Source organism: Macadamia integrifolia, chromosome 3, assembly GCF_013358625.1.
Source record: "Macadamia integrifolia cultivar HAES 741 chromosome 3, SCU_Mint_v3, whole genome shotgun sequence".
Taxonomy (NCBI): Eukaryota; Viridiplantae; Streptophyta; class Magnoliopsida; order Proteales; family Proteaceae; genus Macadamia; species Macadamia integrifolia.
The window spans coordinates 11,739,280-11,754,962 of record NC_056559.1 but is presented as its reverse complement, the minus strand read 5'-3'; the positions used below and the strand labels follow the sequence as shown (position 1 = coordinate 11,754,962).

The 15,683-nt window shown below is 35.4% G+C and overlaps 2 protein-coding genes across 5 annotated transcripts in view; one reads left to right on the top strand and one right to left on the bottom strand.

Moving 5' to 3' along the window:
* LOC122074014 (protein ESSENTIAL FOR POTEXVIRUS ACCUMULATION 1-like) overlaps window positions 1–3,751 on the bottom strand; it is a 34,721-nt gene extending 30,970 nt beyond the window's left edge. For 3 of the 4 annotated variants that reach the window (XR_006138941.1, XM_042638782.1, XM_042638783.1), the window contains exon 1: window positions 3,547–3,751. Coding sequence is in view for 3 of the 4 variants with exons in the window: in XM_042638782.1 (XP_042494716.1) it covers window positions 3,547–3,616 (70 nt within the window). In the remaining variant the exon portion in view is untranslated. Of the gene's footprint in view, window positions 1–2,073; window positions 2,164–3,546 lie in introns of all 4 variants that reach the window. The other variant, XM_042638784.1, reaches the window with a different exon arrangement.
* An 8,492-nt stretch (window positions 3,752–12,243) lies between these two features.
* The window catches only part of LOC122073988 (SWI/SNF complex subunit SWI3D), a 17,148-nt gene continuing 13,708 nt past the window's right edge, over window positions 12,244–15,683 (top strand). The window contains exons 1-2 of the mRNA XM_042638744.1: window positions 12,244–12,875; window positions 13,133–13,656. Of these exons, the coding sequence (XP_042494678.1) occupies window positions 12,341–12,875; window positions 13,133–13,656 (1,059 nt within the window). The 5' untranslated portion in view covers window positions 12,244–12,340. The remainder of the gene's footprint in view (window positions 12,876–13,132; window positions 13,657–15,683) is intronic.

Here is a 15,683-nt window from a genome sequence, read left to right as displayed (position 1 = left end):
ACCATAACTAAGCAAACCGACACTACTAAGACTCTCTAAATTATATGTGAACCCAACTTGCTAAAATAAAGTGAATAAAATCAAATAAAAGCCAATCTTCCTAAACAAAGTAAATTTCTAAAATCCTACTAGACCAAGGACTCAATATGGATCCACGCTGGATACCCAGATGGGTATAGATAGCTCCATGGGTGCAAATCTACATCAAAGTTGGTTGGTGCGGTTTCAACAGCACAACAAGGTGACAACAACAGGCATTCCAAATGAGTGTGATCCAATGATGTGAAAGGAAATCTAAATCAGACTGCAATAACCAAACAAGTTTGCTTTCTTGACCAAGACCCTATTCATTGACTTAAATTTGGAAACCAATCTGAAATCCAAATCCAAATAGAGACCCTAAGGGATCAATCAGCAGATTTCAGTCATTTCTCTTTGAGAATGTTCTGGACGAATTCTGGACAAAGGGGCACCAACACCAGGACTGAATTTTTCAATAAATGTTCCATTTTCAAGCACTGCTTTAAAATTTTCATTATATGTTAATTATTTATCAAAAAATAAGAACCAAAGTGAGCAATGCAACAAGGATACTCAATTTTTGTGATGCATCCATGACGGACATGCAGTAGCAACATGCGCATGCTGAAACTTCCAACATTTTTTTTGGGGGGTATGAAGTACTTATATCTTAATCCTTTTTTCCCAACATCTACACATTAACCATTTATATACTATTCATGCATATCAACCTACCTAATATCATCCTTTCTATATTGTACACTACCACTTATAATATGAACATCATGAGCCTAGGTACTAAGGCACAATGATTATATATCATGCATATATAATTGATCAGAGCCCACTGTTTAATGTACCATACCAAGGAGATTCCCAAAAACAAAAATAAAATGAATAGTTTGACCGTTTGATACTTGACCTTCCAGGGGGACTCATGAAGATTATCCACCCTACAGAAAAATAGAATAAATGAAATGTCTACAATTCTGAGATCATATGAACCTATATCCATATCTTAAGAGGGATGCATGAAATGTGGATGGACCAACCCCTGGTAGAAATGATGAAAAGACAAGGTTCTGAAGATTGGGTTCCAGAATCAGACTTGTATCGATATCAACCAATCCCTGGTAGAAATGATGAAAAGTCAGCCCGCGGTTTCAAATACCAGTATCGAATTGGGCATGGGCTCCAGATCAGATGATGTGATGCAAATACGTAGAATCATGATATTGAGTTGTTTATCATTAAGGACAACTTTAATAGTTAGACAAAAAGAAGTCTAAAAGTACATGAACAGCATACGCAGGACATTCGCTAAATGGAGCATCAGCAATTTAACTTGTTGAGGGCAGCACATCTGGCACTTCACTAACTAAGCATTACAATATTCCTTATCCATGTCCTGATCAGCCGGCCAGGGCAAAACCTTGATATTGACCTGCTTATCTTTTCTGAAAGATGGCAAGTATGATATAGGCTTTTTTATCATCAATGGAAATTCAAATACTCAGGCAAAAAGGGAATTTTTGAAGTAGATCTCATAGTGCATGGAATAAGCTGAATGGATGTGTAAACATTGAAACTGATGAAGGGAACATTTAGCCATTAGAATGGTTGTATGTAAGATGAATTGGCCATCGGAGATGCCACTAAAACCAATGTTTCCTCTGATCAAGCATTTTCATAGGAAGAACATTAGCAAATTCATAGGACATTTCATAGAAAGTCCTCACGCAGTTGGTAGCATGGTGCGGTAAAATCTCATCCTACCAGGAACTCAAGACCTCCAGGTTCTCACGTTCACACACCCCATAGCATAGGATAGAGTATTAGGTATCAGTCCAAAAAAAAATTATAGGACATTTCATTGAAAGTCATTTGAAGAATAAGAGGAAATCATTATTGGTTATGTACTAGTTGGAAATCAAACAAATAACTGTAAAATATCGAATAAAAATGTGCAACTTCCAAAAAAATGGTGGTTCTTTCCAAAGAAAAAGCCTGTGTCATGTATTCACATCCAGTGAGTAAAATTTTCAGACATACTTGTAAACATAAAGGCACTTGTCACTGAAGTGGATTGATAACGGTGGATCCAATATCCTACATCTCATTTGACAATATGGAACCTACAAACTGATCCGAAGGACCCAGTTAAGAAATTTCTGTAAACAAACCTGCAAATAAAGGAACAAGTGGTGGCACGACAGCATTCACTAGAGAACAAATTAAGCTCAATTTTTTCTGTTATTCAGTTAGTTAGGTAATATGAAACAAAGACCTTAAGTAAGCAATATAGATAATTTTCGGTAACGTAACTGCAGGGAAAAGTGCTAGAGAAACAGCATGTGAAAACTATATCCACAGATAAACAACTTTGTAAATCAATGCATAAATAAAGACTTATTTTTTCCAATTTCGATGTCACTTGACATGCTTTCCTTTTAGGAGAAGGATCACATTTTCCCTCGTATAGGCCACTGTGTGAGTTTATGAGTGCATATCTCCATGTGCGCACCCGCACACACTTTTTTTTGTTTTTTTTTTTTTTTTTTTTTGGGTGGGTGGGGGGTTACCTTTGCGAGAAGTAATACTTGATTGTAATTTTTAGTAATTACGTAGTGTTTTGGCGGTGACATTGAATCACTGCTATCCCTTCTTCAAGGGTCATACCCAGTCTATTTATTCTTTTTAATAAAGCTGCTTAAATCGAGGGAAAAAATAACAATATTTGGCTTTGATGAATAACTACTAACTGATCTTTGCCAGCATTCTAAAAAATTGTGCATTATATAATTTAGTTTCAGACGTATATGCATAAAGGGACAGCAATGTAGAGAACTTTTTTTCTACCATTGCTTGATTTAGGGAAGAATCCTATAGTAAAGAACAGAGAAAGAAAAAGTGAAAAAATATATATTTTTTTTTTTAAATCACAGAAGAAAAAATTGGCAAATTTGACAATGGAATGTCAACATATTAAAATTTTGAGGCTTGGTCGGGAGAATATGACTAGGCATCTCAGATTAATATTGTGAAATCTGACAGTTATTCTCCATGACACCCGTGCGTGCATAAAACACTAATGAATAAGTCGTTCAATAAAATTAAAAAAAAAAAAAAAGAGGACACTATATAACAGAGTTAAAAGAGAAACAGAAAACATGATGAATGAATATTAGACAATCAATACCTCTCAGTTTACATCGAGTTTCTGAGGGGACAAAAATCTAAGGAATGAATTTTGAAGAATAATACAGAAATCCAAATAAAACTGCAACTGGGAACCCTCAGAAAACGAAAATTTTAACAATCCGGGTTTTAGTTATAAGGGCGAAGAACATGGGCGATAAATCTCACTCCGGAGCTAGGGTTTAATGTGAACGACAAAAAAATTATTGAAATCTACAACTCCATGCAAATATACAATAGCACAAAGATCAGAGAAGTAATCTCGAGCTCCGCGACTGCGGCGAAAGGGGAAAAAAAGGAGAAGCAGAAGAGGAATTTGAAAATCACCTTTGGTGATCCGTGGTGAAGTGTTAACAGAGAGATGATGACGAGCATCAGCATTGTTCTTGGCAGCCATGATTGACCAACGAAGTTAAAAGAAGCTCGGAAACGGAGAGAAAACCCTTTTCTTTTTTTCCTTCTTGAATCTTGACGGCTTGTTCGGAGATGGGAGAAAGAGAGGCAACGAGGGTAGGAGGAATATAAGTTGGGGACAGAGTAAGGATAAAAGCTGGGGGAAATGAAAATACATCACCAATCGGCTTACGATAGCCAAGATCCCGAGTTATTGTTTAACCAAAAACAATTCCGGTCGGGCCTCCATGTCCGGTCCGAGTTAGAGTATCCCTAAGTCCTCACTCTTCTCTAACTCGGCAGTGCGCATATCGCCCTATGGGGTATTTTAAAGTGACGGTTCAGTTTAGGACCGGAGTAGTTTGTAAAAATGTACCAGAGATTGAGGACGTGTGGATTAGACGTAACCGGTAACCCTAGCTCCGTGACTCCGTCCACGCTAGGTTGGCGAACAGAAGAGTGAGAGTAATCCACCAATGAAATTACTAAAACACCCAACAAGCTTAATTAGCTTTTCTCGTTTTTATAAATAATTTATATTAGCTTTTAATCATTTCAAGTTTTAACTTTTGAGGTAGAGAACCCTTGGCCTTCCTTGCTTACGCTTTAAGCAAGAATTGATAGGGTAAACTTTACATCGATTGCCTCTTTCTTTGATAAGTCGAGATAGATATCATGGCTTAAACCATCGGCCCTTGTGTAAGGCACATGGCTATATGTGTACATGTACGTAAGTAGAAGGGTATGTTATGGACTATCCCAAAATCTTTTCTTTTAAAGGTTTGATCTTTAAATAAGTGAATAAACAATGAAATTGGCTTTAATCTAGTCTAGGTTTAGAAATGATGGTCAATGGTCATAAAGGAAGGTGTATGTGCTATCGGGCTCGTGACCACTATATCAATACATGACCAATAGAAGCATGCGTGGAAGCATCCAAGTGGGAGGGGTAGGATAGTCATTTCACTATCCATGTGAAGATGCAGTGGACATTGCTTGGCAACGTTCTTTTCCCTCTCGTAAGATAGAAACATTTTGTTGATTTGTTTTTTTTTAAGGAATAAAGCATGATGCCCGCTTGCGTGTGTTTAAACCTATACATAACATGTGCCGGATGACTATGTTGCCCCAACACTGCAGATTTTCTCCCTAGTGTCCTCCCATTGGTCGGCGTGCTAGCATGTACCTACATCAACAACGTATCGTTTTCTTGCTCTTATTTTAATGTTTATACATAACATTAATGGACTTAGATTTGGATAGCCATATGGAATATTCATCACATTTCATATTGGACCCATAAAACATATATACAATTGAACAAGTATAAAAGACATGCTAATTAGACACAAACTTAAGTTAGTGCATTTAGCCTAGTTATTATGTCTATAGACCCTAATAAGTTTATCATATGATTTTTACAATTTTTACTAACTCAACAATTCACAATTTTACTCTTTTCATGAAAATCTGATTTTTTGTTTTTTTTTTTGTAACTAAATATTTGAGTAGTTTGTGTCATGTAGAGTGAGGGGATTGTCCTCTATGATATATGTTGTAATAAGAAAAGTTCACAAAAAAAAAAAAAAAAATGTCTCAAATAGGAGGACCCCATAAGGAACGCCCCGTGTTGGATCTCAACGCCCCATGTTGAACTCCCAAATAAGATTTTAAGCTATCACAAACATGTTGTAATTATCATTATGTTTCTTTACAATAAAATATCGAATCAAAATTTTAATGCAGATGTGTATAATACATCACCCAGGTTGAAGACCTTTTTGGTATCATATCTAGCTTTCAATAAGTTTTCAAATTGCCTTAAGCATTAATAGGTTTCCCTAGCTCAAAGCCAATAACTATGAGGCTTGTAAGTTGCTAAAAATTCACAAATCTGCAACAACTATGAAATCCATAAAATCGTTTTCAGGTTGTCATAAAATGCCAAAAATAATGTTTAAATACCCTCCAATGATCCAGGGGAGATGTAAGCACTGCCATCTTAGTGAATTAATCTCATATATGGGTTAACAAATTAGAGTCAGTCTATGCTTCCATGAGTTCTCAACCTAATAACAATGTTAATTTTATCCCTTGAAGAAGTCCTTTGGCTTCTACCTCAATCACACTTCATGTCTTGTCAAAATCCAATCCAATAAATATAAAATGAGTTTGATCAGATTAATATAAGATGTTTATCCTGCCTCATTTGACACATGATTAAATTTATCAGAAAAAAAATAACGATAGGAGGGTACGCGGTAGGCAAAATTGTACAATCCATATCAGAAACATTATGAATGTGTGAGAGATAAGAAGAGGAAGAAGAGGGAGAAATGGTGATAACAGAAGGTATGAGCTCCATCAATAATTATTTTATAGAACTATAACAAGATTAAAAGTGGTATTTTTTAAAAGCACGGATTCATATGAATCTGGGATGAAACATAAAGATATAGTTATAACACTAAAAAGCCATTGATGTTCAAAACCTTATAAAGTATTGCCAGTTAAAAGAGACAAAAACAAACTTAAAATGGATATATCGGAAAGCCTTCTAGTTCTCCATCCCATACACCCTCAATACCACAATCCAAACTCTTTTAAATAAATCACGTGAAAATAAAATAAACAAAATGGGATTTCAATTTCTTTAAGAAACTCCCCTCTCAATACACATACATACAGGAATCATCTATATTTATCCATTACGGAAGACAAATTTTATGGGAAGGCCATTATGCACCAATATCCACTCAAAAATCTTGAACTCTGGGTAAACAAAGTTTCCAAAATAACTTCCATGACCTAGCTCTGTATATATATATATATATATATAGTTTTTTATGGGAGAATGATATGTATGCTATTGATATATGGTAAGCTAGCGGATAACACCAGTCGGAACGCTAGATGAGGTATCATATAGGAGGGGTAAGGTGGTCGTTTAAAAATGGAAAAGAGAGTAATAAATATAATGGGTGCTTGCTTACAGTAAGACAACGGCATACCAACCTTTTCCTATATTTTATTTATGATTATTATGTATTGCTTTTTTATTTTATGAGAGTGATGAATTAACTATTTGAAAAATACATAAATATAAAAATTATTCAAATTAAGTTTTATAAGAAAAATATAATGTGTCGTTGACTTGTATAATTAATAATCACATCTTATAGTTATGTATAGTGCGAGATTTATGTTGTAGGTGATTTTGATGTTGAAAGTCAAATATTGTTTATTAAAAAAAAAAAAAACTTAATTTACATATCAAAACATTGATTTTTAGTGGGTTAGGCAATGAAAAATCTCATTATTTCCAACTGTAAATATATTATTTATTTTTAAATCATAGTTAGTGATGAATGTACACAAGGATTGATGAGAATTCATTTTACAATATTTCAATCGACATTTGATTTTGCCATGTAATTTGTAAGCGTACCATAGCAAATTATGAGGAGTTGTAGCTTAATATATATGTCTATTATGTGAATTAAATATCATTTTTGTTACTAAACAAGCTTCTTCTTATGACATTTTCTCTCAAACTCTTGGTTCAATGTACTGTTATGACCACGTATCATCTTCACAACTATATTTGTTGTTGAGATATACCCATGACACGAACAAATGTCTAATTATATTGGTTCAAGTTTTCTATGAAAATAGATGTTTATTTGAAATTATTGTTCAATTTTACTTATTTAGAATATGATGTGATGAGATGAATTGTTTTCATGTTTATAATCTTTTTTGGAAATAAAAATATTTGCAAGGTTAATTTCCCTATTAAGAATAATAAAGAAAAAATATTATGTTTAAATGTTCATGGTGTGGTGTAGCTAATTGAACTACATTGTTGAAAATAAATGAATAAATACGATCTCAACACGAGTTGGGATAACAACTTAACTCACTCAAATTTTATTTTACTCAAATTTGCTAAGCAAATCAATAAAACGAGGCAACTCAAACTCGTATTTTAAGTGGATAACAAATCACATGGTCCATAAAATGGTGTATCCAGTGCAAAAGGTTGCTGCCACATCTAAAATTGAGATTTATGCTAACATGCATTTACCTTAGATGTAATCAATTACATCTTTAAGAGTGCAATGATAACGAAGTAGAGTCGTAATATCAAAATATTAGTTAAACTTACAAGATAATTCCATGTACTTGGAAATAGATATTGTTTTATCTAATGGTACATGATTCAAGGTGTATACAAAAAACTCATTGGCAAGTGTTATCTTCTGTAAGCCAAGTATTAAAACACTCTACTTAGTTTCATGGAAATATCGAAAAAGCAAGCAAATAGAAGCAACGTGGTTATAAATTCTATAACTTTGAGTTCTATTTTCATATTGTGATTATGTATGATGATTATTTCTCGTCAAATAAACGATATCAAATTTGTTCATCATGCAAATTTACACAAATAAACTATGTTTTGATGGTGACTAAGTATTTATTGACGAAATTGTCTAATGATAGCACATTGATAACTTGATTCGAAGTAATAAGTTTTTTTGGTAGAGTATAGATCTAAGTTAAGTTGTAATATAAATATTAATTTTCAAATCATTAGTTAGAGTCGAGGAACCCCCACACCACTCCCCCCACCCAAAAAAAAAAGAAAAAGAAGAAGAATAAGAAGAAGAAAATAAGTATAAAAGAGATAAAGGCTTAATTGTAATAGTACAAGCGATAAATGTAGTTGTTTTACCTTGATTTCTCCCACGTGGCATGCCAACCAGATGAAGTTGTATAATTAAATATGGATAATACACTATGTACAATGTCCTTAATTTAATTGTAACGCCCACCTGTGGACATCTCATTTTATCACCCCATAATGCATTCACAACGATGATAAACATGTGTTCGAGGATCATGAGAAGGTTCTATTTTAAAGTTTAGGATTTTCCTCATAATCTATAATATGTGAAAGATCAACTGAGTAAAAAATGACCAAAGGCCCTATGTAATGTTAATTGAGTAAAAATATGGTTAATTGACTTATAAACTCACCATAATTTATAGATAACATTCATTTTTTCATACTGAAGTTTTATTTTTAAAATGAGTTAATTTAAACCTCTAATTTATAAAAAAATTCAATTCAGTCATGTGAGACCCACTTTGCAATGTCGTTTGTTAACAAAAATAGTCGTTGAATCTCATAACATTTAAAAGTATTTAAAAAAAATAAAATTTAAAAGCCTTTCCAATCATTTAATTTGATTTTTTTTTTTTTTTTTTTTTGTTGTGAAGAAAATTTGGATATATGGAGCCCAAGCTATGAGCTTTCAAAGTGTTAATGAACTTGGATTAGGTCAGGCCCAACCACGTTCAAAATATAACCATATGGACTAAAGGCCTTTAGAGTGAAATTTTACTTAGAAATTGATAAAAATCTAAAAAGCGTATAATAAAGTTGTTTTGTTTCACCCGTTTTTATGAACATAAATCAAAATTCATGCTTATTTACAAGTTTGTAAACGACTTTGATGAAACAACTTGTTTCATTGTTTCTATAAACGATTTTGAGAAATAAGAAAAAAAATTTTGTTGTGCCCGATAAATCTCTAAACTATTTAAACCTAAAAATAGGCAACCACCCTCTCTCCCTTTTGGGAATCCAATTATACTGTCGGGTTTTTTAGTGGCATGATGTTTTCAAAAAAACATTTTGAGAAACAGGTTTATCAAACACCAAATAATATATTTTTGTTTTCATAAGCGTGAAAAGTCGTTTATGCTGTTTCTAGACATAGAAACAGAATAAACGTTATCAAATGGTGCCTAAATGGGTCTATGCCAACACGAGCTAAAATCAACACTAGACACACCTCTATTGACACCTACTCGGATATTGTATTGACATCTACTAGCTTTGACATAGTAAGTTAAGGTATGAGAAAAAATGGGATGCAAATATGTTCAGGCATTAACATACTTTATAGTAATAATACTTTTTTCAAATTTGGATGAAAAAAATGTACGGAAATAATACGGTACATGTTTAATACGACTAATCTATAAAAATATAATAGCAAAAATTCGGACATATATATATATATATTCACTATGCAACAAGCATATACATACCTAATAAGCATAATAATAGCATTTTGATAATGATTTTATCAAAATAAAGTATCACAACTGAAGTCAACAACAATATTTTCACCAACCGTCCTTGCATCCATCCACGCAGTGCGTTGAAATACATCCCCACCCTTGTGAAACCCCAAAAACCCACCACCTATTGATGCCCATGTGCACCCATTCATTGGTCCCCATTGGTGTAGGGGCCGTGTGATTGCCGCTTAACTAGGAAGTGTTCTTTTCCCTTATATATTAGTAGGAAAAAATAACTATGTCTGGGGTCTATCTCTTTATCCCTCTGTGAAACGACATACGTGTCCCTTATTTGGAAGAAGAGAAAGATAGACAGAAAGAGCACTGATGTAAATAATGCTCCTAATAAAGAACCACTTCCTATATTACTAAATGTTGAGGAAATTACATTCCCTTCTCCTGTACTTTTAAAAATACCGTTGCCCTCCACTATAGTTTAAAGATTCTATCAAGCATACCCCTTCCACTAGATAACCCTGTTAAGTGATGACATTAGTCTCAAAATATTATTTTTAATACCAAAATTACCATTTAGTGATACGAAATACCAATATAGGCTTTTAGAGCCATAAAGGGGTTATTGTTGTGGATGGTCTCAAATAGTCAATCTCTTGTTGGAGCTCGCCTGAAGCTCACCCCATGGAAACTTCACGGAAACCCTTTGCAAGGTCAAGTCTCACCTTTCGATCGAGTCGACGGCAATCGTCATTGCAAAGACAAGCAAAGACACATAGCAAAACGACATTTTCAATCCTCCCACGAAGACGACAATTGATTGATTTTTCCATTAATTGCTTGTTCATTTCTCTCACCAACATCTGCATCAATAAGAATACGTTCACGCGGAGTGAATAATGAACCCAATTTTTTCTTAATTCTATTGTAACCTCCTCTTGAGTCCCAAATTCTGCCCGTAAAGGACCAAATCCCCTACCCCCATGGAACCGTTCCAAACCATTAGTTTCTACCCCAATTATCTTTGCCAAATTTACCATCTTCATCCATTAGTGGGCTCTTAGAATTTGAAGTGTGAATAGTAAATATATATTTTATTAGATGAAACACATAAGCTAGAAGTATTGGTTGTCGTATCTATTTAGGAGAGTAGAATGAAGAACAATGAAGTCAAAAGGGGAATCAATGCCTTAAATGGCGAAGAAAATTACTAGGAAGGCGGTTGTGACGATCAAGGACTTTAGTTTTACTAGCGGTTGAAGCATAATCATAATGGTGCAACAATTAGGAAGGAGGACTTGGAATGACAAAAACACGTTTCAGATAAGGAAGACGAGATCATAATTGAAAAGATTTAGCGAATCCTGCAAGGACGACAAGGGGCTAAATGTTTCTGTCGATTCAATGGAGGAAAGCCAGATTATGACGAGGAAATCAATTTATGATGAATGCTGTATGTAACTTGGTGTGTCCGTTGATGTAACTAAAAAGAGCCTAATTCATTTACGAAAAACCATATATGATTCTCACAGGACTCCTTTTAAAACACTCAAGAACCTTCAAATTAGCTAAGAAATATAATATATTCGCCTTTGAAGATGTCTCCCATATTCTCTGCCCAGATCGGCGCAGTCCCATGAACAATCCTTTATATGATTCGTCGATTTACACCCAATTTTCTTCACCAATGTTCACAATTATTCCTTACAGATAAGGATGATGATAAGTATGCCCTGAACAAGGATAATATTGTCTTTTTACATGTCACATTAACACTGTCGGTGACTAATGGAATGATTGAATCTTTAAACTATAAGGGAGGGGAGTGGCATTTTTGAAAGTACGTGAGGAAAAAGTGATACCAAGGGAAAGTATTGGGGAGGGGAATGTAATTTCTTATAAAATATTTTGCCAAAAATAAAAAAAGCGTGAAGTTTGTGGCAAGTAGGCCGTGAGGTCCTTTTGACTCTCTCTCCATATGTCAAGTTTCAGAAGGAATAGAACGGATTTGGATAAAATGACAACATAGAATTTTGAAAATCGAAGAGGGTGAATGGTGAAAAAAAATAAGCACAGGTCAATGGAAGGGAACATAGAAGCATATTCAACCCAACAATGACATAATCTCTCCACACATACTGTATACATGCATCTGCACCAACGGGTAGGATCTTTCTTCCATTTAACTATTAGAATTACTACCTCGTCGTTACAGATGCCATAGGCAATAAGATTTTCTTCCTTGTGCGAAGTACATAATATAAAACCATTTAGACATGCTCCGGTGCAAAACAATGAGAAAATTTTTTTTTTCCATTTTTTTTTTTTTTCAAAATAAGGATTTATTGCAAAACAATCAGACGGTCACATTTTAGTTATACCTACGATCTTATCAAGCAGTACAGTAGGCCCAGATTTTGGACGGTGTGCCAGTAATCAAGCACCACATATGAAATGACCAAAATGGCCTCCGAATGAAATCATTAAACGATTAAACAATAGAAACAATACCTTTTAGGTGAGGGAAAGAGAGAGGTAGAGAGAGTTGAATGATTACAGCTACAGGAGATGGGGTACTCCTTTGGAGAAGAAGATCGCAGTTAAACAAAACCCTGAAACGATGGAGAAGGGCCGCGAAGCCGGAGCTCCGGCAGCTAATGCCGCCACCGCTGGCGCGAGCAGCAGCACCGCCACCACCACCACCGCCGCCGCAACCAGTTATGCTTCAACGACGAAGACGCCAGAAGTGCAGGTTGTAGAACAAGCACCTAGAAGGAGAGCTGGTGCACCCAAAAGAAAATCCAACCATTCAAATACATCTGGTATCTCTTCAACGCCTTCAAAGCGCCTTGCAAAGGAGAGACCCCCAGTTCCACTGCCTCCTAACCATAATGGCCCTTGTACCCGCGCCCGACAATCTCCAAACAAGCTCGCCTTGGCCGCCGCAGCTGCAGCTGCTGCTACTTCCGCCCCGGAGAAGCTGGCGGAGTCAGTGCCACCTCATGTTTCGTGTTCTTCTGGAGAAGGTGTTGCTGCGGCCGAAGAATCGAATGCCGCCAAAGAATCCTGGCAGGCGTTAGAGTCTATCATGGATGCAGAGTTCGAAGCTGTCAGATCCCGTGACGCTAACGCTCATGTCGTCCCTACGCATGCAGGTGACTACTAATTCCCAATTCTAAGCCCTAAATTTAAATTTTATTTTTAGCTTCATTCGCCGTTTCGGTCTACTTGAACATTTCTCTCCATTTTTCTATGTTCCACCAATCGATAGACTCAAAGTTTAGGGTTTTGATTTGAGATTTTCTCACGACGAATTCAGTGGTGGTACTATTTTGGTTTCTTGTAAATCATAGTTATCAAGTACTAGTAAAGGTATGAATCGCTGAATCATTTTTTATTCTCCGATTAATAGGATGGTTTTCATGGACCAAAATTCATCCTCTGGAGGAGCGTGCTATGGCTTCATTCTTCAATGGTAAGTCTGAGAAGCGGACGCCTGATATCTATATGGGAATACGCAATCTCATTATGAAGAAGTTTCATGCGGATCCGCAGACACCTGTTGAGTTGAAAGATCTGTCAGAGCTTTCTGTTGGAGAGCCGGATGCAAGGCAAGAGGTCATGGAGTTCTTAGATTACTGGGGTTTAATTAATTTCCACCCGTTTCCACCGTCAGATTCTGTTATGGCCAATGCCGAGGTTGATGGAATTGTGAATACAGCTTCTTTGCTTGAGAAACTCTATCGGTTTGATACAGTTCAGTTTCGTTCACCGGGTCCGAGGACAGACTTTTCTGCACCTGTCGTGCCACCTCACTTATTTCCCGAAACTGCAATTGTTGACGATTTGGTGAGGCCAGAGGGTCCGTCAGTAGAGTACCATTGCAACTCATGCTCTGCAGATTGTTCTCGCAAACGCTACCATTGCCAGAAACAGGTGGGTTTCCTGGAGTTTCATTTTTTGTGCTAGAATTGCTTGCTGTAAACGTAGAAATTATGCAGACCTGCCCATAGCTCCCTGTTTGTTTAAGGTGAAATGGTTTGATGGGGGTTGGCTACACCTGTATTGCTTTAATCTGGTTTGGCTGGAATTAAACGAAAAAATTCAGGTGCTTGATAGAGCAAAACTTTTGATGTCTGATTTTGAACCACTGCTTACAGAGGTAAAATCTTGTTTAACCACTACATTAACTTTAGTTAGCAATCATGAAAGTAATTATTGGTCATTTATGTCCAAAGTGAATTACTACTTGCAGTTATTGGCCACAACCCCTTGTTACTAGAAACCTTTTCTTGATGAATCTCCATACACAATCCTTCATTGTACTTGAACAGTCAAATATGCATGGGTGTTGACAGGATGTTTCAGAAAACTGTTCTTAGGAGCATGCCTTGTAGTTTTAGTATCTGGAGTATGAAATGTCCTTTCGCAATTAAATAGCAACGATGGTTACATAAAATTACTGAAAAATAATTTCTATAGGATTTGGCTATTATGGAGGAACTAAAGGAACTGTGGGATGTTATCTTAAAGCTGAAAGAGTAGGAATAGTGTTAAGATCTGGGGGGAAATACAAATTTTATTCGTTAGCATTCATCTACTCTAATAAGCTCTTATTCATAAAAAAAATTGAATCTTGGCAGATAAGAGTGTTGATTGAGGAGGAAATTGAGAGGCACTTAATAATTTCCAATCACAAGAAATATTCAAGTGTGGAGTTTTGAAAGATTTGTGACATTAGTATTGCCATCGTTTTTTATTTTTATTTTTTATTTTTTTTAAAGTAAGATTGGCTTTAGACAGTGGTCTCTAACTCTGTAAACAGAGTTGTGCAGTTCTGCTCTCTATCCTTAACAGAATGAATTGAAGCTTTCTGCTGCAACCAGGCTCTCCAAAGAAAACTGTCAAGAGTCTTAAATATCTGTTATTGAAATGGTATGACATAAAATTATGAGTACATAGCTCAATGGTTGGATGAATGTCACTACATTAACAAAATATACAGGGATTTGCAGCTCCTATTAGGGAATAGCTGGAATAGCTGTTTGTCTAGGTTCTTACTTCAAACTGGGTGCTAATTTGGATAATTTGAAAGATAGAGAACCCAATTGGCAACTAGATTCTTATGCGAGGAGGAAACGAGAAAAATAACTCCTCATTGCCCATGATTCATGAGAGTGAATTGGTACTGTAGAGTGGATATCACCAAGAGAAACCAAGATATTTTTTTTGGATAGGTAGGTGAGAGAAGAGAAGCCAAGATGTTTTTTTGGATAGGTAGGCAAGAGAAACCAAGTTTATTTTGCATGTTACCAAATATTCACTTGGCAAGTATACATAACTTATGGACGATATGTCTCATGGACTATCTGAGTATCTGGATTCTGGATACGTAGAAACTGAAGGATATCTGAGTAGAATGCCATAGACATGGTTTTAAGTATCTCCGATATCGATACGATACCCTCCGATACGTATCTTAAATTTAGTCAGTCGATACGATACACACCGATACGATACATAAAATTTTTAAAATCCTTTCGTATTGATATATATCCTACAATACATACCGATATGCATCAATACACCACCAATACACATTGATACGATACGATATGCCTCGATACGAATTTATGGAAAATATAAAATTGAGGTAAAATGTTCGTTTCGGTATATATTGGTACGTATCGGTATGTATATATCGGCACGTATCGGTGAGTATCGGTATGTACCGATACAGTGCACTACGGTCATATAATGGCCAAGATGGGTAATTTTTCAGAAAAACACGATTTTTTGAAGGGTTTTTGTTCCAAAGTTGCTGTCAGCCATATTTCTCTCTAACTAAAGTGGAAATCAAGGTTGAGAACAATGATTTTACATTTATGGGACAACTACAAACCTTGAATTCTTAGTACGATACCCTCAATTTAGTGTTCATGCATAATACATGTTATCAATAG